Raw genomic sequence first — 14559 nt, 5'->3', positions numbered from 1 at the left:
TTTTAACTTTCTAGAAATTTTGCAAGTATGGAAAATATAAAAAGAATATATAATCCAATGGTGGATTTGTCAAAATTCATCTTCAATAAAAAGATAATGAGTAAGTTTGTAACCTAAGGCTACAATCAATTTTGTAACTAAATTTTGTCTTATATATATATGATTGCATCATCTTTAAACCCGCATTAATTTATCTATTTAGGTTTCTTACTATAATATTGTTTCTATTCTTACTATTTGCATGAATTTCAATTTTCATTCCTAAATTTAAATATAAAATATAAAAAAATTTCATTTTTAAACTTTTTTAAGAATCTTTTTCAATATTTAGGGGAGAAAATAAGGACAAAAAAGAATTTAAAAAGAAAAAAAAGAATTTAGGGATAAAAAATATAAATTTTAAAATCTAAGGACAAAAAGTGTAACTTTTAAAATAGTTTAGGGACAAAAATCAAGACTCATACAAATTTTAGGGATGAAAACAATATTTGTTCCTAGATTTTTACTTTTAAAGTTATCTTATTATAGCCTTTTTTTTTTTTGGTCTTAAAATGCTAAATGTGATTCACATGGAAACATTTTTCATGTCTTAATAGGTTACGCTGAAACCACTTCCAAATTATAGGGGACTTGCGTAATATATTATTATTTTCTGGTTAATCACAAATCAAATGGCCAAGGTCTTACTTTGACAAAACTTAATTAAAAAAATAATAATAATAAAATTAAATTCATAAAAAGGCTAAATTGGGTGGAATAGAGGTAGAGCCAAATATATTGGAATTTTGATCGAAATAGAAAAGAGAGGTCTGTTTGGCCTACTAGCTAGTTTACTCGTTTTATTCGATATACTTTAATCTGAATTAAAACATAACTTTTTTTTGAGCAAATGAATTAAAACATAATTAATATGGATTCTGAATTCATTGAAAAACTGCAACGGATTAAACTAACAACAGAGGAAGGTGAAATCATCAAGGTTAGGCCCAGCCAAAGGGAAAAAATCATTGAGGAATGCTCACTTAGTCTCTTTGGGAGATTCCTAACTACAAAACCGATCAACTGGAGAGCGGCAAAAAATCTACTACGGAATACTTGGAAGTTTGGTTCGGACCTAAGGATTGTTGATGTTGGCAACGACCTTGTCCAATTCAAGTTTACTATGGAAAGTCAAGTGCAGTGGGTGTTAAACAATGGGCCATGGAGCTTCGATAACTCGCTTCTATTACTGAGGCGATGGGAGTGTGGAATGACGGTGAACAAGGTTACTTTCACTCACTGCCCTCTGTGGGTGCAGGTATGGGGATTGCCTTTTGATCTTTTCAGTGAGGAGGTAGGGCAAGAGATTGGGAGGGGGCTGGGAAGGGTAGTGGAAGTAGATTGGAAAGGTTCAAACTTCGATCAAGCTCGGTTCCTTCGAATTCGCGTCGAAATCGCACTGGATAAGCCGCTCCGACGTGGTAGTCAGATTATGAACCCCGAGGGAGACGTAGTGTGGGTGGCTTTCAAGTATGAACGAATGGTCAGTTTTTGCTTCAAGTGTGGAAGGATCGAGCATGAAGCAAAACTTTTTGAGATGCCATGGGACGAAGAGGGGCAGGAGTATCAATATGGGGAGTGGTTGAAGGCCGATTTTCGGAAGCCGGAAGAGACTCAGAGAACCAGAAACAACCAGCAACCAAGGAGGGAGGAGGCGCACAAAGAAGGCCGTGAGAGTAGGGAAACGCCGCAATCAATGCAGCAACAAAGGAACTCGGGTAGCAGGTCGGGAGAGCCCGAAAATCAAGGGACGGATATGGAATTAATTCAGCCACTTGAATGGGGGAGAGACGTTACAGAGGGGCACATTACACAGCTGCAAACGCATGAGGCATTAATTAAGGAGACAAATAAGGAAGGGGCGGAAATTCAAAGAGGACATAATGATAAAAAAAACCAAGATTTTGGGGGAGCATTTATTTTGTGTACCGATTATTGAAGTGGGGAACAGTCAATGCCCAAAACCACGTGACATGCAGCCCATTAACCAGGCACGTGATGCAGTAACGGGAACAAAGGAAAAGAAAAGGGCTGAAACTAAACCTAATACAGCAACGTGGAAAAGAGTGGAGAGGAAGGAGGCAGATACGGGAAAAAGGGAGGAAAGGAGTGTAGCAAAAGTGGGAGGGAAAAGGGAATATTCAAACTTGAACCAAGACACAGAAGCCACGGGGAAGAAGGAAAATAAGAAGAAAAAAAATTCGGGATGCAATTCAAAACACGTTTACAACGGCGGAGGCTGCTTCCCAGCCCCGCCGAGGACAATGATTATCATAAGCTGGAACTGCCGGGGGCTTGGGAACCAACGTGTAGTGAATGCCTTCACTTACCTAGTAAAGGAAAAAGCTCCCAAAGTTTTGTTCCTTATGGAGACAATACAAACCGTTGATGAAATGAGACGTTTTCAGAATGACTTACACTTTGATTCTATGTTGGCTGTTCCATGTCTGGGTAGAAGGGGTGGATTGGCGATGTTATGGAAGGCGGAGGTGGACTTGCATATACAAACATATACCCAGAATCACATTGATGCACTAATCCTTAATAATGCAACATCTCCATGGCGTATCACGGGGTTTTATGGGAAACCAGAAGAACACCTAAGGCATGAATCGTGGAATTTATTGAAACATCTAAGTACACAAATTTCATCACCATGGGTGTGCATTGGAGATTATAATGAGATTTTGTCATCGGAGGAAAAAGAAGGCCGCCTACCTAGATCGGAGCATCTTATGCAGAATTTTAGAAGTACATTGTTGCATTGTGGTTTAATTGATATGGGTTTTACAGGAAATATGTTCACATGGGAAAATGGACGCCAGGGAGAAGCATTTGTCCAAGAAAGGCTAGACCGAGCATGTGCAACATTGGAGTGGCGTGAATTGTTTCCTCATAGCAAGGTAACACACCTCACCTCCTCATACTCAGACCATGTACCAATCTTGCTCAATACCCAGGTAGAGAGACACACAGGGAGGAAGAGGAGGATCCCGAAGCGCTTTGAAGAGAAGTGGGTGACCCATCCACAGTGTGAGGAGATAGTACAACAAGCTTGGACAAATATGCAAGTCACGGGTAGCCCCATGTATATCTTGTTTGAGAAAATAAAGCATTGCCGAAGGGTATTGGTGGATTGGAGCAAAAGTACATTTGGCTACTCCACAAGCTTAATAAGGGAGAAACATCAATTATTACAAGAGCTTACAAGGAGCAATGGGACCGAAAATTGGCATGAGATTCAAAGAGTGAAGGAGGAGATAAATTCCATACTATACAATGAGGAATTGCATTGGCGCCAAAGATCAAGATCCATATGGTTGAAGGCGGGGGACAAAAACACTAAGTTCTTTCATCAAAGAGCTAACCAAAGAAGACGAAAAAATAATATTGTTGGAGTTTTTGATGGAGGGGGGCAGTGGCATGAAACTGAAGAGGGTATAGCAAGAGTGGCTGAGGACTATTTCCAGGAACTATTCACAACATCAAACCCAACCACAATTGAACCCGTGGTGGAAAATGTGGATAGGGTGGTCACACCATTGATGAACCAGCAATTGCTTCAACCTTATACAGCAGAAGAGGTAAAGAAAGCACTATTTTAGATGCACCCGTCAAAGTCCCCAGGACCTGATAGTATGTCCCCTTTCTTTTTCCAAAAATTTTGGCATGTGGTGGGGGGTGATGTTTCAAATGCAGTGTTGTCTGTTTTACATTCGGGTCACTTGTTGCGTAAAATGAATTATACCCACATTGTTCTTATCCCAAAAAAGAATGAACCCATGTATATGGCTGATTTTCGTCCTATAAGTTTGGAAAATGTAATATCTAGGATTGTCTCAAAGGTCATGGCAAATAGGCTAAAATTTATTTTGCCTAATGTAATATCTGACAATCAAAGTGCCTTTGTGCCTGGAAGGCAAATTACTGATAATACATCTGTAGCTTTTGAGATCTTACACATGATGCGAAATAAAAGAACTGGAAAAAAGGGACAGATGGCGGTCAAGCTAGACATCAGTAAAGCATATGACAGGGTGGAGTGGAACTTTCTTCGTCAAATGATGGTTAGGTTGGGATTTGATGAAAGGTGGGTTGAACTGGCCATGGAAACAGTGAGGACAGCCACGTACTCAATTTTGATTAATGGGGAGCCGAAGGGTTTTGTTCAACCATCAAGGGGTATAAAGCAAGGAGATCCGCTCTCACCATACTTATTCCTATTGTGTGCAGAAGGGTTATCAGGAATGATGAGGAAGGCATCAGAAACCAGACATATACATGGAGTGCTATCTTGTACAGGTGGGGTCTGTGTATCTCATCTTCTCTTTGCAAATGACTGCTTGCTATTCTGTGAAGCATCAATGGAGGAGTGTCAGCGCCTCCTAGACATATTGGGGAGATATGAGGCAGCCTCAGGTCAAGCAATTAATAGGCAGAAGACATCCTTATTTTTTAGCAAAAATACTAAACCGAAGGTGAAGGATGCTATAAAGAATATGTTGGGTGCAAGGATTATGAATGATTGTGAGAAGTATCTTGGGCTACCAATGGTGGGGGGACAATCAAAGGTAGCTACATTCAAAGAGTTGCAGGAACGAATAACCAAGAAGGTTATGAGGTGGAAGGAAAAATTCATCTCAAAAGCCGGAAGGGAGGTTTTGATCAAGACAATTGCTCAAGCCATTCCAACCTACTCAATGAGCATGTTCAAGATTCCAAAGGCAGTGGGGGACTCAATAAATTCAATTTTGGCAAAATATTATTGGGGACAAACAAAGGATGAAAGGAAAATACACTGGGTAAATTGAAAGAAGCTATGTACACAAAAAGAAAAGGGAGGTATGGGGTTCCGTGATATACATGCTTTTAATTTAGCTATGCTTGCTAAGCAAGCATGGCGTTTGCTGCACCACACACACTCCCTATTTTACCGTGTCTATAAGGCAAGGTATTTTCCGAACTGCTCATTCATGGACGCTAAATTGGGTCATAAACCATCCTTTGTTTGGAGGAGCCTAATGGGTGCTAGAGAAGTTATTGTAAGGGGTTCAAGGTGGAGAGTGGGGGATGGAAGCTAGATTCGGGTTGCATCATCAAACTGGCTACCACACAGACCTGTCTTCGATGGGGAGGTGGACCACACGCTAAGAGTGGCTGACCTTATTAACAGAGATACCTGGCAGTGGGATAGAAGGAAGATTGAGGAAAAGTTTGCACCAATGACTAGACTAAATATCCTGGCAATCCCTCTATGTCGTAACCGGTCCAGGGACAGCCTCATTTGGAAGGAAAATAGCAAGCATGAATTCACGGTGAAATCAGCGTACAAGGTGGCTATGCGACTTCGCCAACAAACAGAAATAGAGCACTCACGGGCACAAGAAGATAGAAAGTGGTGGAAGATGATTTGGGCAATGAACGTTCCACCAAAGGTGAAATCCTTCATGTGGAGGGCGTGCTCAAACATATTACCTACACGGGAAAATCTTAGGCGAAGGAAGGTACAGGTGGATTCGAGGTGTGAGCTGTGTTGTCAACAAACAGAAACATGTGCCCACTTGTTGTGGGAATGCCCCTTTGCTAGAAATGTATGGGCAATGGTGAGAGGAAGGGTGCAAAAGTGCAGCAATGAGGTCCAGGATTTTTTCCACTTGTTTCGGATGTTGGGGACGAAACTGTCAAAGGAAGAGATGGAGATATGGGCGACCCTGTCGTGGGCAATTTGGAATGCAAGAAACAAGGTATATTTTGAGAAAACTCAGACACACCCCAAGGTAATCATGGATGGAGCATTAGCGACATTAGAGACTTACCAAAATATGTCTACTACTCAAGGTGTGGTGGGACACACAGATTCGGCATGAATGTATGTATGTCACCCTCTGTTTGTAGTAGTGGGAAACAGGGGAGTCACTAGGGAGATTTCTTTTTTGTAGTCCTTTTGCTGTTGATATTTTTGTGGGGGAAGTTATGTAATGGCCCAGGATCTTTATTGTATACGTGTCTTATAATATCAAATAAAATTCTATCAGTTTATCTCAAAAAAAAAAAAAATTAATAATTAAAGGTATGAGTTCCCTAGAAACAACTTCTCAGAATATATATATATATATTGTAAATCATACCTATAAGAAGACTAATTTTGGGGCTATTAATGTAACTAAATGGGCTCTTTTGTGTGATCTTGTGGAAATATTTCCCATCTCTTTCATCTGATATTTTTACCTTGGGAACTTGGAAAAAGAAGGGTTTCATTTGTTTTTTCTGTAATTTACTTTTTCATGTTCTTAAATTATTCAAATTTACATAGCCAAAAAAAAAAAAAAAAATTAATGGTCATCATGATCTCTTTTTGTTTGGTGCTCTTATAGGTTAGACAACCTTAAATTATTTTGGTCATGGTTGATAATGAATGTACCACCCTGAAAGTAGACCCAGGGGTAAAAGAAACTTATTAAAAAAAGTGTTTGATATGATTTTTATTTTGCATTATCGATATGAACGCTGTGTTGATGAGAAATCTCAGGCATTGATTTCTTTGTTTTGTGCTGCCTTAACAAGATGACTTTTTATCCATTGATGAGAATTATACTATGTTGAATATTAAAGAATAGGGCCGACCCAAGATAATTTGAGGCCTAAGAATAAAATTTTAAAGTGACTTTTTATATCTAAATATCACTTAAATAATATTTAGTTTATTTTTTATTATATTTTTTTATTTCAAATATGTTATTAATTCATATTTATTAATATGACTAATTCACCCAGAGTGAGTTAATGATACTTATTATATAGGTTTTACAAACAAGCATATCACCAATAAATAAAAAGTTATTCAAACATTCATTTATTATATCGTTTAAGTAATATTGATTTTATTACTGTCACATCAATTTGTAAGTTTTTTGTTGTAATATTTATATTAGCTTTATCATTTTTCATTCATTTAATGGAGATTAGGTTGCATTCTATTAATTTTTTTTTGTGAAGAAAATGCTAAATTTATTATAAATTTTATTACAAAAAGCTTACAAATTGATATGACAATGAGGTGGCACTTCAACAAAAGAATAAATGAGTATTGAATTATTTCTTATGATTGATGACATGTCAATTTATAGGACTTATGTAATAAAATTTGTAACATACTAGCATAACTCTAATATTTCAGACTTGGAAAAAAAAATGAACACCTAACTCACATTTTTCTTTAATTATAAATAAATAAATTAATTAAAAAAAATAAAAAAAATAAAAAAAAACTTGCCCCATATTTAGGGGCCTTTCCATGCTAGGGGGCCTTCGGCCATGGCCTAAATGGTCTAGGCCTAGGGCTGGCCCTATAAAGAGCATACTTGCAACCGCTATCAATAGAAAGCAAATACTCATTCCTAAAAGTCTATGAGATTTTCAATTTGGAGGAGAGTTTAAGATTAAAACACAAATAACCCAACACAACAGATCGATGAAAACAGTAGAAATCAATTAACATCGTTAACAAAACATTAAAAACCTATCATGACAATAACTAAGAACTTGCTTATGAATCTAAAGGAATTAATTTCATAAAATATCATAGAGTAACAAGTACAAATAATCTACGTGCTTGCATGAATACCTTACAAAAATCTTAAGAACGAAAGTGTGACACTTCCCAAGCTTTTAACATGTTTGACTAATTTTGTAGCAAAAAAAAAAAAAACATGTTTGACTAATTAAGCTCCACACATAATTGTGTAACTGCTTCAATGGTGTTTAATGTGCAACTACTATGCCTGTTGCCGGTGAGTTAAGATGACAGTGACACTATACGTGCTGGTAACTCCCCACTACAGCCAATCTCATTGCCATTAAGCTCAAGCTACTTGTCAGCAATCTTTCAAAGAATTCAAAGTGGGTAAAGCTACACTGAGTCTGTGATGTTACTAGCTTTGGATTTGGAAAGAGATGTTTTTCAAGGATACTATTGGAAGCTGGAAAGGCATCTGCCAGTCTTACTTGAGGATTAACTTGGGCCTTGGCCTGGAAAAAACATGGGCTATTTTGTTTGTGTTACTATAATAGTTGCAACTTTTACCTGAAACTAGTTCAGAAGGCAAGGCAGATCATATTTACATGAGACAATCCACCTAGAGCATCGTGCTCCTAGATTCGGGGAATAGCAAGGACTTGCTGAGCTTTTAAATTTTAGAACCCGTTTTTTTATTTATTTATTTTTTATTTTTTTGTTCGTGTGTGTTTGTTTCTCAAAAAAAAAAATTTTAGGTTTGCAAGAGGCATTAAGCACTAGCATCTGAGTATGTAAAAAAACATCTATTTTATACTCTTAAAATTTACTTTATCTATTTTAACATTTTATTTTATAACTCACTCAACATCACAACAGTTGCCATTTTTACATACAAGTTATTAAAATAATATAAACTACACCATCAAATAATATAAAAAACTAATTATAAAGAGAAAGAGAGTGTGAGAGGAAGAGAGATTAAAATATATATTTTTTCTTTACAACTCACCCACACCTGGATAAAGCTCAATTTGAGCGGGTGGTTTGCTAAAATAGGAACTGGGGGTTTTTTACACCTCCAATATTAGTGATGTTCTTTCTTCTGAGTTCTATTTTCACTTTTTGTTTCTTGATTGAATTGTAGGTTTCTTTTATAAAAAAAATAAATAAATAAAAAAAAGAGGCTAAAATTCAAAACTCATCCTTTATGTTTTACCAAAATTCATTTCAGTCTTCTAATTTTGCTTTCATCATTTCATTCCTCTAAATTTCAGATTTATTCAATGAGGGTTTTTCCATCAACTTTTGTTATATATTGTGGTTAATTTTCCAATTTTTTAAATTAAAAAAATTCAATTAATGATTGAAAAATATTTTCCAATTTTTTTTTTCAAAAAAAATTAACAAAAGTTGACAGAAATGCCTTAATTGAATAAATTTGAAACTTAAAGAAATAAAATGAACGAAAGCAAAATTAGATGATTGAAATGAATTATAAAGAAACTTAGAAGGTAAGTTTTGCATTTTAACAAAAAAAAATAATAATAAAATTTTAAATAAATAAATAAAATTCCCACAACCCAAAAAGAAGAATAGCAGCTTAACCCTTCAGTCAAGCAGGCATAAAGGTCATTTTGATAGCTACCCACACATACTGAGGGTAGCCGAATTTGCCATATTTATGGTTTCAATTTCCAATCAGAAACAGAATTGAGTTGCAAAGCACAGCACACTCTAAACAATTGTATAAGAAGAACATTTCATTAAAACACAAATACAACAGGGTGTATATATTATATCATATTACTGTTCAGTAAAATGATACCGATCAACAGTAGGTTATGGTTGTGTTGAATTCTATAAATTAAGACTATACGCTGTCACACTCAATGTAAGTTTCAGAAATTAAAAAAAAAATAATATCAACAAAAACAACACTTGTAGCAAAATTCAGCACCAATAAAATCTGTTTTTGACTGGAAGTCTGCTATTTTTCCCCAAATTGCTACCCTTGTAATCCAGTGTCCACTTCTCAAATGTACAGTCAACGAAGTCATAGTACCCACCATGCACAGAGAGTTCTCCTTTAGCCACTTTTTGTTCTATCCATGGGTAAGTGAGCAGGTTCAACAAGGAATGGTCGACTGATTCCTGTAATAGTAACGTGTAAGAGTCTTAAGACATTCAAACATACAAGAACTTCTTATAAATCTGACATATTCTTATATTTTCAGAGCAACTTTCATTAGTTGCAAGAACTTTTTATAAATCTAACAGTTTTTTTTTTTTTTTTTGAGCCATAAATCTGACATATTGTCGTATTTTCAGAGAAACTTTCATTAGTTGAATGAGCTGTTCGATTTGCACAAACCTCTGACAAATGGAGACTCACACCTAGTAAGATCTGCATACTTCTGTCCACATCCTTCATTCAAGCAGAATTAGCCTCACTTTTGAGGAACTGCCTTGTATTTCTAACCCCCAGCATATGTAAATTTTGTGCAAAGTTGATTTAAGGAAATAGCAGGCATTCTAACCCAGTCTAAAAGGGAAATTTTATAACAAGTCATAAAAGCCCTATACTTCTGTTTATTGGGTAGAAACAGAGAAATTAAAGGAAGACAAGTTTTAGAAGAGTGGCAGTCCTGTTTATAAAAGAATATTGGTTATAGTCAATAATCTTAAATTTGTGAATCATAAATTGCACTTTGGTTATGTATAATCAGGAAGGCAGAAAGGAGACATCTAACTAAACCCAATATCCAAAGGGTGTAATAATTTGCCCTTATTTTAAGAAACTTTTCTCTATTGTGCTTCTGACACCTCCACCCACAAGATTCAAACATGAACCCAATATCCAAGTGCTGATTTGACTTCATAGAGAGAATAATATTTCCACCAGAAGGGTGTCCATTTCATCAGATATAGTGGGCACCAAACCTAGTAATCATTTTCTGGATCCAATATTGGATAACATATTTATGTTGTCACCCAAATAAAGACATGAATATTTATGTTGGATCAGACATTTTCCTAGGAAGGGATTTGATATTCTGAATTAAGGATGAAAGTGATTACCTTCTCACAGTGCTTGCACTGCTGGTCAAAGCCTAGGTGGGAAGCTGCAGACTTTGTGTTTAACCTTGCATTCTTTCCAACAATTACCCAACTTCTAATGAAGCTACTGTATAGAAGAGTTTAGCCAAGTGAGAAGCATTTTTGCATTGTTATTTACCCCAAAGATATGACACATGCAAATGGCTAATATGCTCCTTTAGACATGTATTAAATGATACAAGCAAAAGACTAGGAAAAAAAGGAGTGGTGTTGTCTTAACTAAACCTTGAATCTACTTCATCTTGCATGCTCATAAGGGCACGAATGCCTCCACAGCGACTGTGGCCAATGACTAAAATGTTCTCAACCTGCAAAAGAAATTATCATTTCACCATTAAAATAAATAAATAGATAAATAAATAACAAACCTCTAGATTTGTTGCTGAATAGCTGCCCATTTTGCTTTATATTTAAGATGCTATACATAGAGGTATTAAGTCATTGAATTAATATTCTTTAAATTTAAAGAAACTTTACATGCAGGAAATTGACATAAGGTTATAGTCATGATTTGATAAATATTTTATGTCTATATTCTAATTCCTAAATTATTTCTATTAACTTTGCGAAGGAAAGATACACTTTGATTTCAGGACTTTTTTTCCCAAACACAAGTTCATTATCTTACTTGGATTTATACATAAATAGTTTTTGTAGGACTTTGGACTGTACTTCTCCATAATCATTATGTGACTCTAGCACCCTATTTTTATCAAAGCATTTTATTGATCAATCCCATACTGGCCATATGGCATATCTCCAAGTGCTTGGTAAATTATTGTCACCTTGACCACCATCAATATAATATCATACATAAAATGGCATCTAGGATGCATATGTCCTGAAACAAAGAAGCCTATGAACTAGAATTCTGGGCACAAAACAATTACCTTAAGAGAATTTACAGCAAATTCTAATGCCGCATTTGTTTCTGAGGGTCCACTCTGCAAAAACAAAAGAAAAAGGAAGGGAAGAAAGACTGTGGCCTCAATTTTATCTGCCGAGAAGTAGACATTCAAAATAAATGAAATGCAGTGTTATGTGCACCTCAAATGGGGGAACCAAATTAGCTACATTTCGGACCATGAATGCTTCTCCTGGTTGAAACCCCAGGATGACTGAGGGGCAAACCCTTGAGTCTGCACAGGCAATAATCATGAACTGTTCTGGAACTTGTCAGTTTTAATAGGCTATTTATTCTGACTTTCAGAAAAAAAAAAAGAGCAAAAGAGCCATAGCTTATCCATCCAAGATGTTCTCAACATTTGTATAACACAAGGAATACATAATTGGGACCCATTTAAATCATCCAATTTCTCCAATTTTAATCCAAATGTAAAACACATGGCATTTAAAAAATCCAATGATCTTAAAAAAACACATGTAAACTATACAAATTCAAATAAATTCCATATGTCTAAAGATCGGAGGGAATTGGAGGATTTAATGGGAGGGGATCTTATCCCTAATTGGTAAAGACCAAAGCAGAAAAAAAGTATCACCTTTGGTGCTTGACCCTCAGCAAGATTTTGAAAATGTCCCAAGTTCTCCCTGTGCAAATAATATAAGTCAATCTAGAAGAAACTAACTGCTATAGAGCCCAACAACCTTAGGCCAGAGTTATCTGCTGCTTACTCGAATTTATGCTTTTTGAATCTTAGAAATCGATGTTTCAGATCTTGAAACAAATCACATCCATTTTCAGATTCAGTTAATCTATCCAGCCTGTTCTTGTCAAGTTTCTGAGTCAGTCCTGGAGGCTCCTTCATAGCCTTCAATTCTAAATGTGAACCGGTCCTGACACTTGTAGCAGAATATAAAGAGGTTTGTGTAAATTTGAGTTCAATGAATTATAAAGCTGTTGCTTTTTAATTAAAATAGAGAAGTATTTTTATCTGTCAGGGTAAATAGTGAAGTTTGCACAGTAGTTGTATTCTCAAAATCTACAACTCTCCTGTTTCCCCTATAAGAAAATCACAAACAATAAGAATTAAAAGCTTATGACACCACACGGTAACCCATAACATCAGTATTATTACAAGAGAAACAGTCCATGGATCTATAGTTCTATACCCAGGCTCAAACAAAAGAAAGTTTATTTGTACAAAAAGCAATGAAATCATCACCCTTCTAGGTGAAAATTTCATACCCAGATCCTAATTTTTAGTTCAAAATGAATAACTATGGGAAAGAACAAATTTCTAAAACTTTTATTGGTGTATAAAGAGGTAAACTTCGACATTAAAACAAAAAGGCATTGAAAAAAATAAAGAAATTTCAAACATTCTCAATTCTATCAGAACTGGTATTGGAATCAATTTCAAACTACAATTAGAAAGAACATAACTGGTGCTCATAAGCCTATTACAAAAACTGCGTAACAACATGGAAATTAAACAAGTTTGACAAAAGAAATGCTGGTCAAAAGGGCTAGTTACTTGAAAGAAGTCGATAATCTGAAATGGGTCTGCTCAGTTTTCAGCTTAGGACCAAAGATCTGCAAAGAAAATGACAATAAATTATCAAAACCAGATAAAACTCAGAAAAGAGAGAGCAAGCAATAGGACTTACTGCAAATGTCTGGAATGAAGTTATTGGGAAATCAACTGAGGAATTGAAGTTCTTTGTAAAAGAGGTTGGAGAAAGAGTTGCCATTGGAGAGGTGTCAAGGTGAGGGGCTTGGATCGTGAGAGTGTGAAATGAATGGAGCAGTGAGTGGTTTGGGAGTATACATAGGAAGAAGAAGTTGGGTGAGTTGGTTGGATGGATCAAGAGACGTTTGTTATTTTTAATGTTGGTCTCCAAGAAAGACGGAGAAACCAAAGTTCAAAAGACATTTGATTTCATTTAAAGTTAATGGACAGCTAAAAAGTTGTTGTGGTCCATAAAAAAAAAGAAAAATGAAAAAAAGAAAGTTGTAGCACGATGTTTGGACTTTCCACTTTGAGCTGTGAATCTGTGGTGTAAGGCACTACAGTACGTGCCTCTTTAACCGGGTTCTAATTTTTGTGCTTCTTGTCTCTTTTTTTGTCTTTTTATTTTTGTATTGATTTTTCTTGAGTTGGTAACTTGGCATATTAGTATATAGATTTTATTTGGAAGTTGTTTGTTCATTTATTTATTTTAATGAAATTACATTACAAAAATTAATTTGTGGAGGCTTAACGAGTTTATATCATATTCGAGTTGATACAACAGATCTGTTTAATAAATGAATCGTGTTCGTATCCAACTCAAAAAACTTGTTAGACATGTTTAACTAAATGTTATTTTACCAATTTACCCTTTAAAACTTAGGTATATAAACTTATTTTCTTTTCTAGTTGCATTCTCCAAAGCCTCATGGTCGCCTCTCACTCTTAAACCCCAATCTCACCTTATTTTCTTAGTCATTTTCACCCTTTTGTCATTGCGGTGCCAAGCCACCGTCACCTTCACCCTTCACTTCTCTCTATCACTCGAAACCCTAGTTGGCATCGTCCTTTACTTTATCTTTGAACTCTTTGCCACCATCACATCATCGTTGTCGTCCTTTACTTTTATCTTTACCTTTTTCTATTTTCCTTAAATTGATTGTTGGGATTTGACATTAGCTATTGCAGTTTATTTTGTGTTGGCATATTGTGATTGATTATTTATAATATTGAGATATACTTTAATTTTGAATGATTATTTGTGATGCAGTTACTCTGTTAGTTTTGAATTTTATATTAAAAAAAAATATTTGTTTGGTTTTTCATAATTCACATCATTTGAATTAATACTAAAATTTGTATTTTTTTTTTTTTTTTGTTGATAAAATCTGATAAATGGGTCAACATTACTAAAATTTGTATAAATAAATAAAAATATATATATATATTGTTGATAAAATCTGATAAATGGGT

At 35.4% G+C, this 14559-nt stretch overlaps 1 protein-coding gene across 4 annotated transcripts in view; it reads right to left on the bottom strand.

Moving 5' to 3' along the window:
- LOC126705328 (beta carbonic anhydrase 5, chloroplastic) overlaps window positions 1-13513 on the bottom strand; it is a 66850-nt gene extending 53337 nt beyond the window's left edge. The window contains exons 1-10 of one of the 4 annotated variants that reach the window (XR_007648240.1): window positions 13244-13512; window positions 13111-13169; window positions 12568-12635; window positions 12308-12476; window positions 12175-12223; window positions 11720-11833; window positions 11563-11616; window positions 10898-10980; window positions 10634-10739; window positions 9394-9706 (exon numbers count right to left, since the gene is read on the bottom strand). Coding sequence is in view for 3 of the 4 variants with exons in the window: in XM_050404236.1 (XP_050260193.1) it covers window positions 9506-9706; window positions 10634-10739; window positions 10898-10980; window positions 11563-11616; window positions 11720-11833; window positions 12175-12223; window positions 12308-12476; window positions 12568-12635; window positions 13111-13169; window positions 13244-13327 (987 nt within the window). In the remaining variant the exon portion in view is untranslated. Of the gene's footprint in view, window positions 1-9297; window positions 9707-10633; window positions 10740-10897; window positions 10981-11562; window positions 11617-11719; window positions 11834-12174; window positions 12224-12307; window positions 12477-12567; window positions 12636-13110; window positions 13170-13243 lie in introns of those variants that run through there. The other 3 variants (XM_050404237.1, XM_050404236.1, XM_050404238.1) reach the window with 3 other exon arrangements.
- Between the last annotated feature and the right edge of the window lie 1046 nt (window positions 13514-14559).

This window comes from Quercus robur, chromosome 11, assembly GCF_932294415.1.
Source record: "Quercus robur chromosome 11, dhQueRobu3.1, whole genome shotgun sequence".
Classification (NCBI taxonomy): Eukaryota; Viridiplantae; Streptophyta; class Magnoliopsida; order Fagales; family Fagaceae; genus Quercus; species Quercus robur.
Note: the sequence above shows the minus strand (reverse complement) of the source record. Positions and strands in the feature narration are given on the sequence as shown.